Source organism: Castor canadensis, chromosome 16 (assembly GCF_047511655.1).
Source record: "Castor canadensis chromosome 16, mCasCan1.hap1v2, whole genome shotgun sequence".
Classification (NCBI taxonomy): Eukaryota; Metazoa; Chordata; class Mammalia; order Rodentia; family Castoridae; genus Castor; species Castor canadensis.
In genome coordinates, this window is record NC_133401.1 from 18,917,321 (window position 1) to 18,930,982 (window position 13,662).

Consider the following 13,662-nt stretch of genomic DNA (forward strand, 5'->3'; position numbering starts at 1 on the left):
AAAGCAACAAATTAAACAATGACAGCTGGGGTATGACTCAAGTGGAAGAGCACTTGCCTAGAACAAGCAAGTGACGTAGGACCTATCTCCATTACGTGCAAAAGAAAACAAACACAAAGAGAAAGAAAAAGAGGAGAGAGAGAGGAGAGGGGAGAAGGGAGAGAGACAGAGAGAAATATAGCACAGATAGACACCTATTTCCCCCAGGTTACAGTCTGATAGAAACCCTATTACCATTACTACTAATTTCAGTCACTTTCTCTCTTCCATAGCTCAGACTTTCTATGTCTTTCCGCTCCAGTTTCTAAGAATGGAACTGCTGATTGATCCAATCCAACAGTTAGACAGAAGGGATCCACTAGAGGATGCACTCATTTTGGACTTCCACCCCACAGTGATCATGACCCTCCTTCTGTGAGAACTTCACCTGTGCTGAGATCACACTGGTCCATAACCATAGAACCCGGGTAGCACCTGCCCTGAGATGAACTGAGCAGGCAATAAGGGGCTGGACCACAAGGCCAGCCACCTGGCAGTTATACAGGTGAGCACAGTGATACTCTGGAGCTGGGGAAACATTTCCCACCAAGTACAAGGAGAAGCAGAAACCAGTAGTCTGGCAGGAGTAAGACTGATGAGATACAAGAGCAGAGAGAGGTAAATGCAAGAAATCAAGTGGCCAAGGAGAGAGGGAGAGAAAAGTTGCTATGGTTACCTGCTGCCTTTGGATGGCCTTGAATCTTTATTTTAATTTTTTTTTGCAGCACAAGGTTTTGAACTCAGGGTTTCACACTTGTTAGGCAGGTGCTCTATCTCTTGAGCTATGACCCTTGCCATTTTCACTCTGATTGCTTTGGACATAGGGCCAAAAGCCCGGGTTGATCTGGACCATAATCTTCCTATTTTATCGTTCGTATGGTAGCTGGGATAAGAGGCCCATACCACGATGTCCAGCTTTTTCTGTTGAGATAATCTCACCAGTGTTTTTTCTCTGGCTGGCCCTGAACCACCATCCCCCTGATGTCGGACTCATAGCATGGGACGACAGGTGCATGACACTGTGCCCAGCTATTGGTTGAGATGAGGTCTCATGAAGTGTTTGCAAATTCTCATGAAGTTTTCTGGTCTCAAACCATGATCATCTTGATCTCAGCCTCCCGAGTAGGTAGGATTATAGTCATCAGCCACCAGCACCAGCACCTGGCTTGCCCTTGCATCTTTCATGTATGTCATATTACTTTACTTTCTGAGTAATGGAATCAGAATCTAACTCTACTACTTGCAACCAAAGGAATCCTAATATAATTTTCTGTAGGCAAGACCTAAGTGTCAAAATTTGGAAGACCTGAAAGTCTTAAAAGATCTTTGGTGGCTCTACACCTGAGCCCTGCATGCCCAATTGGAGGGACTTACTTCTCTGGTTTGTCTGGAGACAACTATGTAGGCCCAGAAATCAGTGAGAGAGTAATTCTCCAAACTCGCTGCCTCGATGGTTTTTTGTAGGCTGTCCCATATAGACCAATTCTCCGGGTCAAATCGATGTTCCAAGACAGCTTCAATGTGTTCCACGTTCCCACTGTTAGTGTAGAATGAGGACAGTGCCCTGGGACAGAGAAAGAGGTGTCACCTTATCTTTGCATGGAAAGTGTGCTGAAATTGATTAGCTACGTCTGTTCGTCGTTTGGAAACAGGCTCACAGGTGTGAGTGCTTCATATCTGCCACATTACAAGCCTGAAGATTGAAAATGTGCATGGAGAAGGCTGAGAACGGTAAATGTGAGGAAGTCATTAACCTTACATGCCTTGCTCCTGGAAGGACAATAAACATGAAAAATTAATTTACATGATATAAGTAAGACTGAAGAATGATAAAGCTCAATACAGGTCTTGTGCATCCTCTGGGAAGACTCTTCAATGTTACAAGCAGGAAAATGAGAGCAACAGAAAAGAAATGACTCTTGAGAGCCAAATCATATTTGTCCAGACTGACATTTATCAAGTGTTTGCATGTGATGGTCTTGTCATTGTCATAACCAACCAAGAAAGGGACTGGCAAGGTCATTCTCAATTCACAGGATAAAACACTGATACATAGAGAGGTTAAAAGCAAATTCCTCAAGATCACACACTCAGGGAACATGAAGGCAAACTGGACTTTTCTCCAGATAATCCATAACCTTCCCATTTTATTTCCCACAGAGTGCATTAGAGCAATGAATTGAGACCAAGCCTATGTAGGGGAGTTTTCAAAAGGGAACACCTTGCCACTTCCATTAAGGAAACTCTATATCTATGTCTTCTCTGAATAAATATTTGTGATGCTCATGTTATCACTATTGAAGGCTCTCTGTCTACACTTGTGCTTTCCAATAAGATAAACACTGGCCACGTGCAGCACTTCAACACTTGCAATGTGATTACTGTGACTCAAAAAATGAATTCTCAATTTTATTTAATTTTAAATAACTTAAAAAAAATTTAAACATAGGTATTCCATTCAGTTTCTGGGAAACCTTGAAGACTTTTGGAACCAGTTGGGTATGGACAACTCCTTTGCCACGTGCAGTTCATGTTAACATCCAGCGAGACCTCAGCATCAAACCAGAAGGTGCTATGTGTGGAAAGTGTGCATAGCTTTCAAAGACTTAGTCTGACAAAAGGTACATCAAATATCTCATTAATAATGTCCATATCAATTATGTGTCAAAACACTAACAGTTTAGATATGAGTTATGCAGAAAATACACATCACAACTAATGTCACTGTTCCCTTTTACTTTTTAATGAGGCTATAACAAGTAAGCAGAAACTGCTTTGCTGAAAAGTATTAACTTCTCACTTGGGCCAATGAGTTTAGTAAAAGGAGGAGAAAAGTGTGGTATCCCTGTGTCCATTTTGCATCTGTCTCTTTTGTGTTAAATCTTTGGGTCAAACTCCTACTTAATTCTCCACGTAGGCATATTAATCATTCAAGGAGTGTGTCTAAAATCAGTGGTACATAACCAGTCTTGTCCCTCAAAATTGTGCCTCTAAGCATCTAGCAACTTTCCTAAACCTTCTCTCATCCTGGAATCCTGAATGACAGGACAGGACTGCTCAGTAAATCTGTATGACAAGAGTTCGAGGCTGCTCCTAATTGACAGCAATAAGGACCTTGCAGGACCAGAATTGAGATAATGATCAGCCAGGCCATACCTTGACAGTACTGTTTAATAATTATGCAGACCTTTCGTCCCTGCCTCAAATCTGTTCTCTACTTAAGCCTATATCTCACGTCTGTACAATAAGATGGGCTGAAGTGCTTACTCTGTCTCTTTTTACGTGGTGACCCCTGCTGCATGGAACTGATAGGTGGGACCCCCAGAGTTGAGCTTAGAGCATAATATTCCAATTTCATGCTGGTTTGAATGCTTCAATGTGTTGCATCATTTAATTCTCACAACTGCTCTCTGCAATTATTAAGAGATAACTAATTGCAGTCACCCTGAGTGTAATAAGACAACCAGATTTATTTCTCCTTATCTGGATTTGACCTGGGACCTGTTAGCCAATCTTGTCCCTGGTCTCCAAATTACATTACTAATTGCTAAGATTAGTACTGGTATCCTCTTTGCGAGGAAACCAAGGTACATAGAGGGGACGTCTGTGTTTCTCACAGCCCACAAAGGACAGCTCTGGGAATTGAATCAAAGCTTTTGGATGGAAGGCCTGCCTTCCTTATCACTTGCTGCAGTGCTGTGTACCCCCAAGGAGCTATAGAAGGAAAGATGTCTTTTGATTCCTGTTTCCACAGCACCCCCTGGAGGTGAGCACTAAGGCAGTTCTGCTAACCCTCATGCCCTGTCACTCAGAAGTTAGCTTTGGGAACACAGGCCCCAGGGGCTGCCTCACTCCTAGGTCCTGCATTGCTTTTCTTCACACTGTTATCCCATTAGCCATTAACCTCATCCACTACACCCAGCTGAAAAGCCAGTCCACCTAATCTCTGCACAGAAAAATGTGTCAAGGTTGATTAGCAATGTCTGCCCTTCGTGTGGAAGCAGGGACACAGGCATGAATGCTGAGAACTGCTGTCTGGAGACTTTTGAATGAGAAAGTCCTACAGAGGCTGAGTTCAATACTTTCTTATAAAGGGTGACAAATCCACCCACCTAAAATGTGAATACTGTACCTGAACCTGTAAAGACTGCTTTAAAGTCAGGAAGTAGTTATCATGCTTTGTTACTGGTCTTCTGTGACACAAGAAAGATACTGATGGTTGTCTCAGGTCCTGGAACAGATCTCCTGGGAGTTTTCTGATAATAAGGGTGGCAGGAACACCTTTGGTTCTAATAAGGTGACTCTTGGCTGAAGGACTGCTGGAAAGCCTTAGGAAAGTATAAACCTGGCCCAAAGGTTGGAACTTTCAGCTTCACTCCCCAGACTCTGGGGAGGGGAAGGTAAGAGGGGCTGGAGATGGAGTTTGGACACCAGTGGCTAGTGATATAAGCATTATGGATATGTAATGAAACCTCCATTAAATTTCCTAAAGGACAGGGGCAGAGACCTTCTGTGCTGGGGACACATGGAGATACAGGGCGTGGTGGCTCAGAGAAGGCATGGAGGCCCACCTCCATCTCAGCCCTGTGGTATGCATCTCTTGCACTTGGCTGTTCCTGAATTGTCTCCTTTATTGTAAATGTAAAGGAAGTGCATCCTTGAGGTCAGTGACCTGTTCTAGGAAATTATCAAACCCTAGGGGAAGATTGTGGGAACCCCTGATTTATGACCAGTCTTTCAAAAGTCCTGGTGATTGGGAACTTTTTGACTGGTGTTTGAAATGGAGCCAGTCTTATGGGACTGAGCCACCTTTACTTGTGAGCCTGGTGGCTTACTTTCTGTAAATCCTATCACAAGGAAACTGATTGTGGGACAACAGTAGTGACAGAGACTTGGAGAAGTGGTGTTAGGAAAGACAGAATAGGGTTAACAGAAGGAAGGAGGGAAGGCAGGGTGCTGAGGAGAGGAGAGATACAAGGTCACAACTAGATAAGTAGGAATATATTCCTGGCTGGGGAAGTAGCTCAGTGTAGAGCACTTGCCTAGCATGAGCAAGATCCTGGGTTTAACTCCTAGCATCACACATACAAACACACACACTGACACAGTGACCTACTCCTAGAATCATAGCTGCTTCAAAGGCAGAGATCAGGAGGACTGCAGTTTGAGGCAAGGCCAGGCAAAAAGGTAGCAAAACCCCATCTCAATGATTAACCCAGGTCTTGTGTCATGTACCTTTCATCCCAGCTAGTAAGGATGTCCTTGGGGCAAAAACACAAGACCCTATCTAAAAAATAATTTAAGGAAACATGGGCTGGATTGTTGCTCATGTGGTAGAGCTTCTGCCCAGCAAGCAGGAGGCCCTGAGTTTACACCCTGGTGTGGCACCCACAACACAGAGAAATGAGGAGTAAGTTATGCCGTTCTATTAAATGCAGGGTGAGTATAATCAGCAATATTGTATTACATAATTCAAAATAGCTAGAAGAAATGATTGTGAATGTCATTGTCACACAGAAATGATAAATGTTTGAAATAATGGATAATCTAAGTTTTGTGAGTGATCAATACACAAGGTACACAGGTACCGAAACATCACAGTATACCCCATAAAATGCACATTTTTAATCTTCTATCATTTAGAAAAAGGAAAAATGCATTTGGTGTCAAGAGGAAAATTCTTTCATTTTTGTGTTGAAACAACCCTTGCCCTCCATTCCAGAAACACAACTTACCAAGTGGAGCCTGAGACCCCTGCAAGGTACGTGATGACATCCAACAGGCCATGGTTTTTCAGCTGGATCAGGACCCCAAGACAGGCAAAGTGTGCCCTCAGACCCCCGCCGGAGCCAAGAACAGCAATGACTGGTGCCTGAGTGTTGCAAAGAGGACAGTTGGAGGTTCAGAGTCAGGGGGGACAGTATTGGGAACAACATGGATGCCTAAGCTCCCCCTTGGGCAGGGGAAATGTCCCTCCCGTGTGAATGCTCTAGCAGTACAGATCTGTATCCTTCTATTTCTTCCCTTCTCCTCTGCTAATCCTGTGCCCTCACACCCCAGGCACTGTGGGGTCAAACACCAGCCCCTCAGGAATATCTTCCAACCTTACCTCATCAGCTTTGATGCCCAGTTTATTCAGAGACATCACCACCTGCAGCTTGCGGTTGTCCACAGCTTCCATTTCTTCTTTCTGGAGCTCGGGAGTGATGCGAACCCCATGGCTTTCCCAGACAAAACAGAAACAACAAACTCCAGAAAATTCGTAGTGAAAGACAAAGAATAAAACATAGAATTTATGTTTTATAGAGTGGTGCTGTCTAAAAAAGTAGCCACCAGCACTGGGTGATTATTGAACAAACATGGTTCATGGGAATGGAGAAGTGCTGTGTGTGCGTGGCACAGAAATCAACAATATTTCAGTGATAATTTTGTTTCTTTGGTGGGTCTGGGGTTTGAACTCAGCTCTTCACACTTGCAAAGCAGACATACCTCCAGTTATTTTGTAGATGGGGGGGGGTCTCAGAATTTTTTGCGTGGGCTGACCTGGAACCTAGATCTTCCCAATCTCAGCCTCCCAGCAAGCTAGGATTATAGGCATGAGCTACTGGCACCCGGCTTTAGTAACTTTTATAGTGCTGACTTCTGAAATTACGTGGGATATAGTGAATATGAACACTTCTGGCCCTCACTCACCCTCCACAGTGTTCATATCTGGAAATGTAATGAACCTCAGATCAAAAATATTATGAAACAATTTCATCTGTACTGAAGATATACATTTTCTTTTCATTATTCCCTCAACAGTGTAGTATAACAACTATTTACATAGTATTGACATTCTATTAGGTATTGTAAAGAGGATTTAAAGTACATGAGAGGTTGTATAGGTTTTATAGAAATACTACACTATTTTATATAGGGAACTGAGCATTGGAGGATGTTTGTATCTGCATAGTGGGCTGGTGGTAGCTCTGGAAGGAATTCTCCAAGGTTACTGAGGGATGACTGTACAATATTCTAGTAAGGTTATCAGCAAGGACTTCTGTGTAAATACTTGAGGTAATCAGTCTGCTTGCTACAGATTTGCCTACACACCCATGCAGCACTAGTCACCATAGCTGAGCCATACAATCAGATGAGGTGTCCATCAATGGATGAAAAGATAAAGAAAATATGATTTATATACTCAATCAAATGTGATTCAGCTATAAAGGATGACAAATTATATCATTTTCAGGGAATTGGAAAGAACTGGAGATCATCATGTTAAGTGAAGTGAGTTTCTGAAAGACCCATATTGCATGTTCTCTCTTGTATGTGGAATCTGGATTTGAAAAAAGACATGAAAGCACAAGGGGAACTATTTAGAGTGATGAGTGGGAGAAAATGGAAGGTGATGGGAGGTGAAGATGATTGAAGCACATAGTATACAAGTATGAAAATGTCATAATGCAGCCCCCGTTTTTGTGCAATTAGTAACAGTTAAGAAAAGAGTGATGACATGGTGGAGCCATGGTGGAAACCATTCAGCGGTTCACGAAAATGTTAGTGATTTGGGGGACTGCTCATGGCTCATCTTCCCTAAGTCCTCCACTCAGTTTATTTTCAGTGCTTCCCTTCCCTGCTGCACGCCTGCTCCTGTTTGCAGCAGGTTGAAGGAGTCCTGAACACAGTATGGTTCTAGTTATAACTTCTGTGGAAAGATTCCAGATTAGTATTTCTTAGGAAAGATCAGTTCATCCATTCCCTGTAGAAATGATACCTGATCTACATCATGGATCACATCCAATACCCAGAAAAAAACCAAAAAAACTGGTGTGGAAGAGAGACTCAGAAGACCGAAAATCGTATGTTCTTCCTCATATGTGGTCTTTAGATCAAGGGCAAATATAGCAATGTCGTAGGACTTGAGTTCATTACAAGGGGATAATATATATGGGAGGTACGGGGTTAGATAGAAAACCCAAAACATGAAAGCATTTGATGTCCCCACTGCAGAAGAATACAGAAACCTTAAAGTGACAGAGGTCAACACGAAAAGGGGATCAGGAACCAGTGTAAAGACGAGTTAGAAATGAATCAACCTGGGTTGTAACACATTTGTACATGAAAGCAATGCTAGGAATCCCTCTGTATAGCTGTCCTTATCTCAACTATCAAAAATGCTATATAGGTCTTTCTTATTATTGCTTATTTCTACTCATCAATGGAATTGGAGAAAAGTGCAGAACAGGTTCTGCCTGAAAGTGGGGGGAGATGGTTGGGGTGGGCACAGAAGGGAGAAATGACTCAAACAAGGAAGGCACATGTGAATAAGTGAACAATAAAAAAAAGAAAAGGAGAGAAAAAAATGATATGTCATGAAATGTTTAGAGACAAAAAAAGATAAAAGGTTTAATATACTCCTTCAGCTGAGTTTTTATATCTTAAAAATAAAAAGTAAATAGAAAACAATTTAGGATTATAAAAATATGCCAGAAATACTGAACTTGCTGGCACCTTTACTTCTAGTGAACATAAACAGGGAGAACCTACCTAAAAGGGGAAGGAAAAGAGCAATTTTGACTGTTGCTATTAAAAGAAAAAAACAGTTCCCAAAGGTTGGTGTAGTAAGCTTGGTCTGTTATTGAGACAGTCATGAGATAAACTTATGTTTCTCTTGCTAATGCCTGATCAGATTATGCATCCATCTAGTGGTATGCTCACAGTGTGTGTATATACAGAAACATCTTGAAAACAGTTCTTATTATACAGTCAAGGTAAAAATTATTACTCTGTTCTATTGCTGCTTTTAAGAAAACAGGTTATTAAACTTATTTCAATCAGGTCCAACTAAGATTCAGGCATTCAGGAGTTAATACTCCAGCTCAGACCAGAGGAGAGACAGAAAAAAAAAGGAAAAAGAAAAGAAAAGGTGGGGGCACAGCTTGCAACAAACCTCTTGAAGTTTGGGTAGTTAAAGAAATGACTTTCGGGTGTTTCATAATGCCTTAAATATATTCTGGAATTAAATTCCCTCTCATAATATTTGGGTTTATTAACAAATGAGCTTTCTATAAATTGATTTTCTACAAAAATAATTTCAAGGTTGCTTTCTTTCTTGTTTTTTTTATGCAAATGTAAGGTTTCTAAGCGAAATGGTTTTATGAATTATTTTCAAGAAATAACAAAAAATATAAAAGATATTAAGGATATGCTTTTTAAAAAATAAAAGGTTAAAACAATAATACTTTCAGATAAAAAAAAGGATACTGACAAGCTCCCCCAGAGGGTACATAGTAAGTTGTCACAAAGATATAGAAGCTTATGTAAGTGATTAAGTTAACTAAAATCTTAAAGTTACATTAAAGGTTTTGAAGGTCAAAATTTAATCTACTGATGTTAAAACTTAATTTTCTAAGCTTATAACAACAAGGCTATCTTTTAAATATTGTATTCTTAATAACATTTACAAAAAATTGTCTGAAAAACTGGTTTTTATTTTGTCAAGATAACTATCAAAAATTTTTGGTGCTACAAGTTAATCCACAAATTTGTCAAGACAACAAGTGTTTATTACAACACAAAAAAGACATGAGGCAGCTGAGCACAGGGAGTGCTGCTGCACTGAAAAAAAGATTCAGACAGATTTATTTATGTACTTGGATGGAAGACAGATACTCAAAAGAGACTGCTCAGAGACAAGCAGTTTGGAGACAAGGAGGGAATGCCATCAAAGATCCAATGGAGTCACTAATGCCAGACCTCTCAAAAATAACTAAGGCTGAGAGGATTAAAGAAATGATTCTTATGCAAGTGTGGCTACCTGGCATTAAAGCCCTTCTAGACACAAACTCATATTTTTAGGCAGGGTCTTCTACTTAAAGAGAGGCAAAATAACTAGTTTCACTGTCTCTAAACATGTCCTTTGATGCCTAATGATGGTGGTTTTAGAATATACTGTTGCCATGGTAAATGTACTCAGTTAAAAAAAAAAGACATTGCACAGATAAAAAAATATATAAAATGTCCACCCATTAAAACCCCACGGAGATGCCCTTCTGTTGTTATTCTGTCTACTTCCACCACAGTTAAAGTAGCAGAAATTGCTTCTTGGATCCACCACAGCCGAGTCAAACCTGCTTCTCTCAAATGGGAGTGCATCCCTGACCCAGCCTCACCATGTAGGATCACCCTCTGGAATCTGAGTATCCTCCTCTGGCAAGACTCTGCTTCCCAGGAATCAACAGGGGACCAAGAACGACAGGACAACAGCCTTGCTCTACTCACACCTTGGAAGCTGACTGGTCTACGCACTGCAGAAGCTTGAGGAATCAACTCTCTAATGGGACAATGTACTTTTTTTACCCCACTTATCTCACTGCGATGTATTGTCACCCTTTGTTTGTATTTGTTGCTATAATTCTTACCATAATATTTGCCATAGGTCTGGCAAAAAACATCCCTGCTGATTGGACTCATGGTGAAAGGTTTTTGTTTGCTCTCATCTAATCTTTTTTGGAAGGATGCATACTTACTGTTTATTGTTACTGATGTGGTTTCCCTTTATGGCCTCAGAGCCCTCCTCCTGTGGCCTATGTATGCATACTATTTGGGCAGGAAATGTTGTCACTAGGATTTTGCTATTCCATACTTACCATTCTTGTGCAGGCACTGTCATACACTCACAACCATACTGTGTATTCTATGTGTTCCCATGGTAATCAGCATATCTGCTTCAACCCCACTTATCACCCCCAGAAGCAATGGTTAGGGATCAGGAGTGTCCACAATCCTGGGAACCTTATCAGCCGGTTCCCAGGAACCTTATCAGTGTTTAGTCCAGATAAACCTGCATCAAGGTTCTTTGATGCATGTGTAGCCATAGACAAGGGTGCATATGGAAGTATAAGCTATGGTTGTGGGGGCTTAGCTTGGTAAGGAGCCTATCCATCAAAGGATAAGTATATGTGCCAGGGGGACAACTCTTGACCATGTGATGATGTGGATTCTTATTAGTCCTTATTGAAGTTGTGTTTCATGGGCCATATGGCAGAGGACTAAGCACACAGCTCTCCTTCACAAAGGGAAAGCTGCCCCTGACTGCAACTGTGGCACCTGTAACCCTGTAAATTTCACTGTACTTAAGCCATTAGTTTGGACATAGGGACATATAATTGGCATAAAGATAGAACTGGAGATCATCATGTTAAGTGAAGTGAGACTCTGAAAGACACATATTGTATGTTCTCTCTCATATGTGGAATCTGGATTTGAAAAAAGACATGAAAGCAGAAGGGGGACTATTTAGAGGGATGAGTGGGAGAAAACGGAGGGTGATGGGAGGTGAAGATGATTGAAGCATATAGTATACAAATATGAGAATGTCATACTGCAACCCCTTCTTTTGTGCAATTAATAACAGTTAAGAAAAGACTGATGACATGGTGCAGCCATGGTGGAAACCATTCAGTGGTTCATGAAAATGTTAGTCAGAATTATCAAATGACACAGTCATCTCACTATCAGGTATATAGTGAAGAGATTGAAAGCAGGTGTTTAATAGAAATGTGTACATTAATGTTCATATTGGTTCTATTCATAATATCTATAAACTAGAACACACCCTAATGTCCATCAAGTGACAAATGAATAAAAATGTTGTCTCTCATATAATGAAACACCACCTAGCAAAAAGATTCTCATGCATGCCACAGTGTAACTGAACCTTGAAGAGACAAAGCCAGTGACACAGACAACACAAAGACCACACATTGCACGATCCCACTTACATGACACATGCACAACACGAAAACCCATGGGGATAGGAAGTACATTAGTAAGTGCCAGGGGCTGGGAGAGGGAGAAATGGAGTGAGGCTTAGTGGATGTGGTGCTTCCTTTCAGGATGATGAAAATGTTCTGGAGTAGATAGATACTGGTGGCAGTTGGACCACACTGTAAATGTGTAAATGACCTTGAATTGTTTACTTTAAAATGGTTTAAATGAGTAAATTTTATGATATTGTGTGTTTTGCTAAAATATAAAATTAAGTGGATAAAAACTTAACTGCACCTGCTTCTTTTTACTTTTTAAAATATGATTATATGTCCTGGCATAGTGGCTCACACTGGTAATCCCAGGCATGAAGTGGGGATTTGGATGACAGTGGTTTGATGCCAGTCAGGAAAAATGTTAGTGAGACCAAATCTCAACAAATAAGCATGAAATCCTTGGTGCTCGCTGTTGGTTCCTGCTATGTGAGAGGCCATAAGTAGGAGGACCACGGTCCATGCTGGCCCTGGGGAAAACGGAAGATGCTACCTAAAAACATTGCTAAAGGAAAAAAATGTGCTGGGGCCATGGTGCAAGTGGTAGGGTGCATGCTTATGCACTGTATCTATCTATCTATCTATCTATCTATCTATCTATCTATCTATCATTCTATCTATCGATCTATCTATCTATGTATCTATCTATGTATCTACATACCTACATATATATATATATATATATATATATATATATATATATATATATATATCGGTAAACTTCAGCTATGGGTATGACTCACCTTCTATCCTTATTGGACAGCAGTGATTTGGGGGACTTCTCATGGCTCATCTTCCAAACTTCTTCCACTCAACTTATTTTCAATGCTGCCCTTCCCTGCTGCACGCCTGCTCCTGTTTGCAGCAGGTTGAAGGAGTCCTGAACACAGTGTGGTTCTAGGTATAACTTCTGTGGGAAGATTCCAGATGAGTATTTCTTAGGAAAGATCAGTTCATCCATTCCCTGTACAAATGACACCTGATCTACATCATGGATCACATCCAAGTACCCAGAAAAAAGCCAAAAAACTGGTGTGGGAGGGTGAGAGGTGAACTCAGTGGTTTGGCAAATTTGTTGAAAGCCTTTTTGGAAGGATTGGTCTTTTGGTTTCCTAGGTTTGATTCAAGGGTGTTCTTGTTAATCAGTCACCTGCTCCTCAACCCAGAGGATATAGTTTCCTTCAAATTAGCCATGGTGACATGGGCATTTCTTGAAGGTAATCTATAGGATGAGGACCAGTCTTGAGCACACTACCCAAATGAAGGTCAGTCCATGCGTTGTGTTCTCCTCCCTTTTACCCCAAGTCTGCACACCACCAACCTGGAGGCACAGGAGATGTGACTCCTTGGTGGGCACTAGGCAGGGAGCTCCGTGTGACCAGACACACTGAGCAATGGAGACCAGTAGCTTCTAGGGATGGCTGTGGTCCCAGGACAGTTTTTTCTCTGTCCTAATTCTGAAGTTCCTCATGTTTGCGATGGCTTGGAGATGTCCCAATTCCCTGTGACAGTTGCGAGGAGACTCGCAGAGAGGAAGGAACCCTGACAACGAGACACGTTGAGCCTCCCTGTATGTTTTATCCTTTCTGTGAAAGGGACAGATGGAAACAGTCACAATTCTGTCAGCAAAATTAAGTCTGGAGAAGGCTGGAGTTGCTGTGTGTAAGTCACCATCAGGGGTAAAGGGATTCACAAATGCAATGTGGCATTTATATATATAAATATTAATAAGACATATATATGCATATATAAAAGATTGCTTTTACTCTATTTTTCAATTATGTCTGTTAGGACAAAACTCTAAGTTTCTATA

At 41.2% G+C, this 13,662-nt stretch overlaps 2 protein-coding genes across 6 annotated transcripts in view; both read right to left on the reverse strand.

The window, feature by feature from the left end:
- Positions 1-11,115, reverse strand: part of LOC109697572 (cytosolic phospholipase A2 gamma-like) — a 32,734-nt gene extending 21,619 nt beyond the window's left edge. The window contains exons 1-4 of the mRNA XM_074057871.1: positions 10,200-11,115; positions 6,149-6,260; positions 5,775-5,911; positions 1,414-1,603 (exon numbers count right to left, since the gene is read on the reverse strand). Of these exons, the coding sequence (XP_073913972.1) occupies positions 1,414-1,603; positions 5,775-5,911; positions 6,149-6,220 (399 nt within the window). The 5' untranslated portion in view covers positions 6,221-6,260; positions 10,200-11,115. The remainder of the gene's footprint in view (positions 1-1,413; positions 1,604-5,774; positions 5,912-6,148; positions 6,261-10,199) is intronic.
- A 1,526-nt stretch (positions 11,116-12,641) lies between these two features.
- The window catches only part of LOC109697577 (cytosolic phospholipase A2 gamma-like), a 64,791-nt gene continuing 63,770 nt past the window's right edge, over positions 12,642-13,662 (reverse strand). For 4 of the 5 annotated variants that reach the window (XM_074057868.1, XM_074057870.1, XM_074057869.1 and 1 more), the window contains one exon: positions 12,642-12,759. The gene's annotated coding sequence lies outside the window, so the exon portion shown is untranslated. Of the gene's footprint in view, positions 12,760-12,797; positions 13,436-13,662 lie in introns of those variants that run through there. The other variant, XM_074057866.1, reaches the window with a different exon arrangement.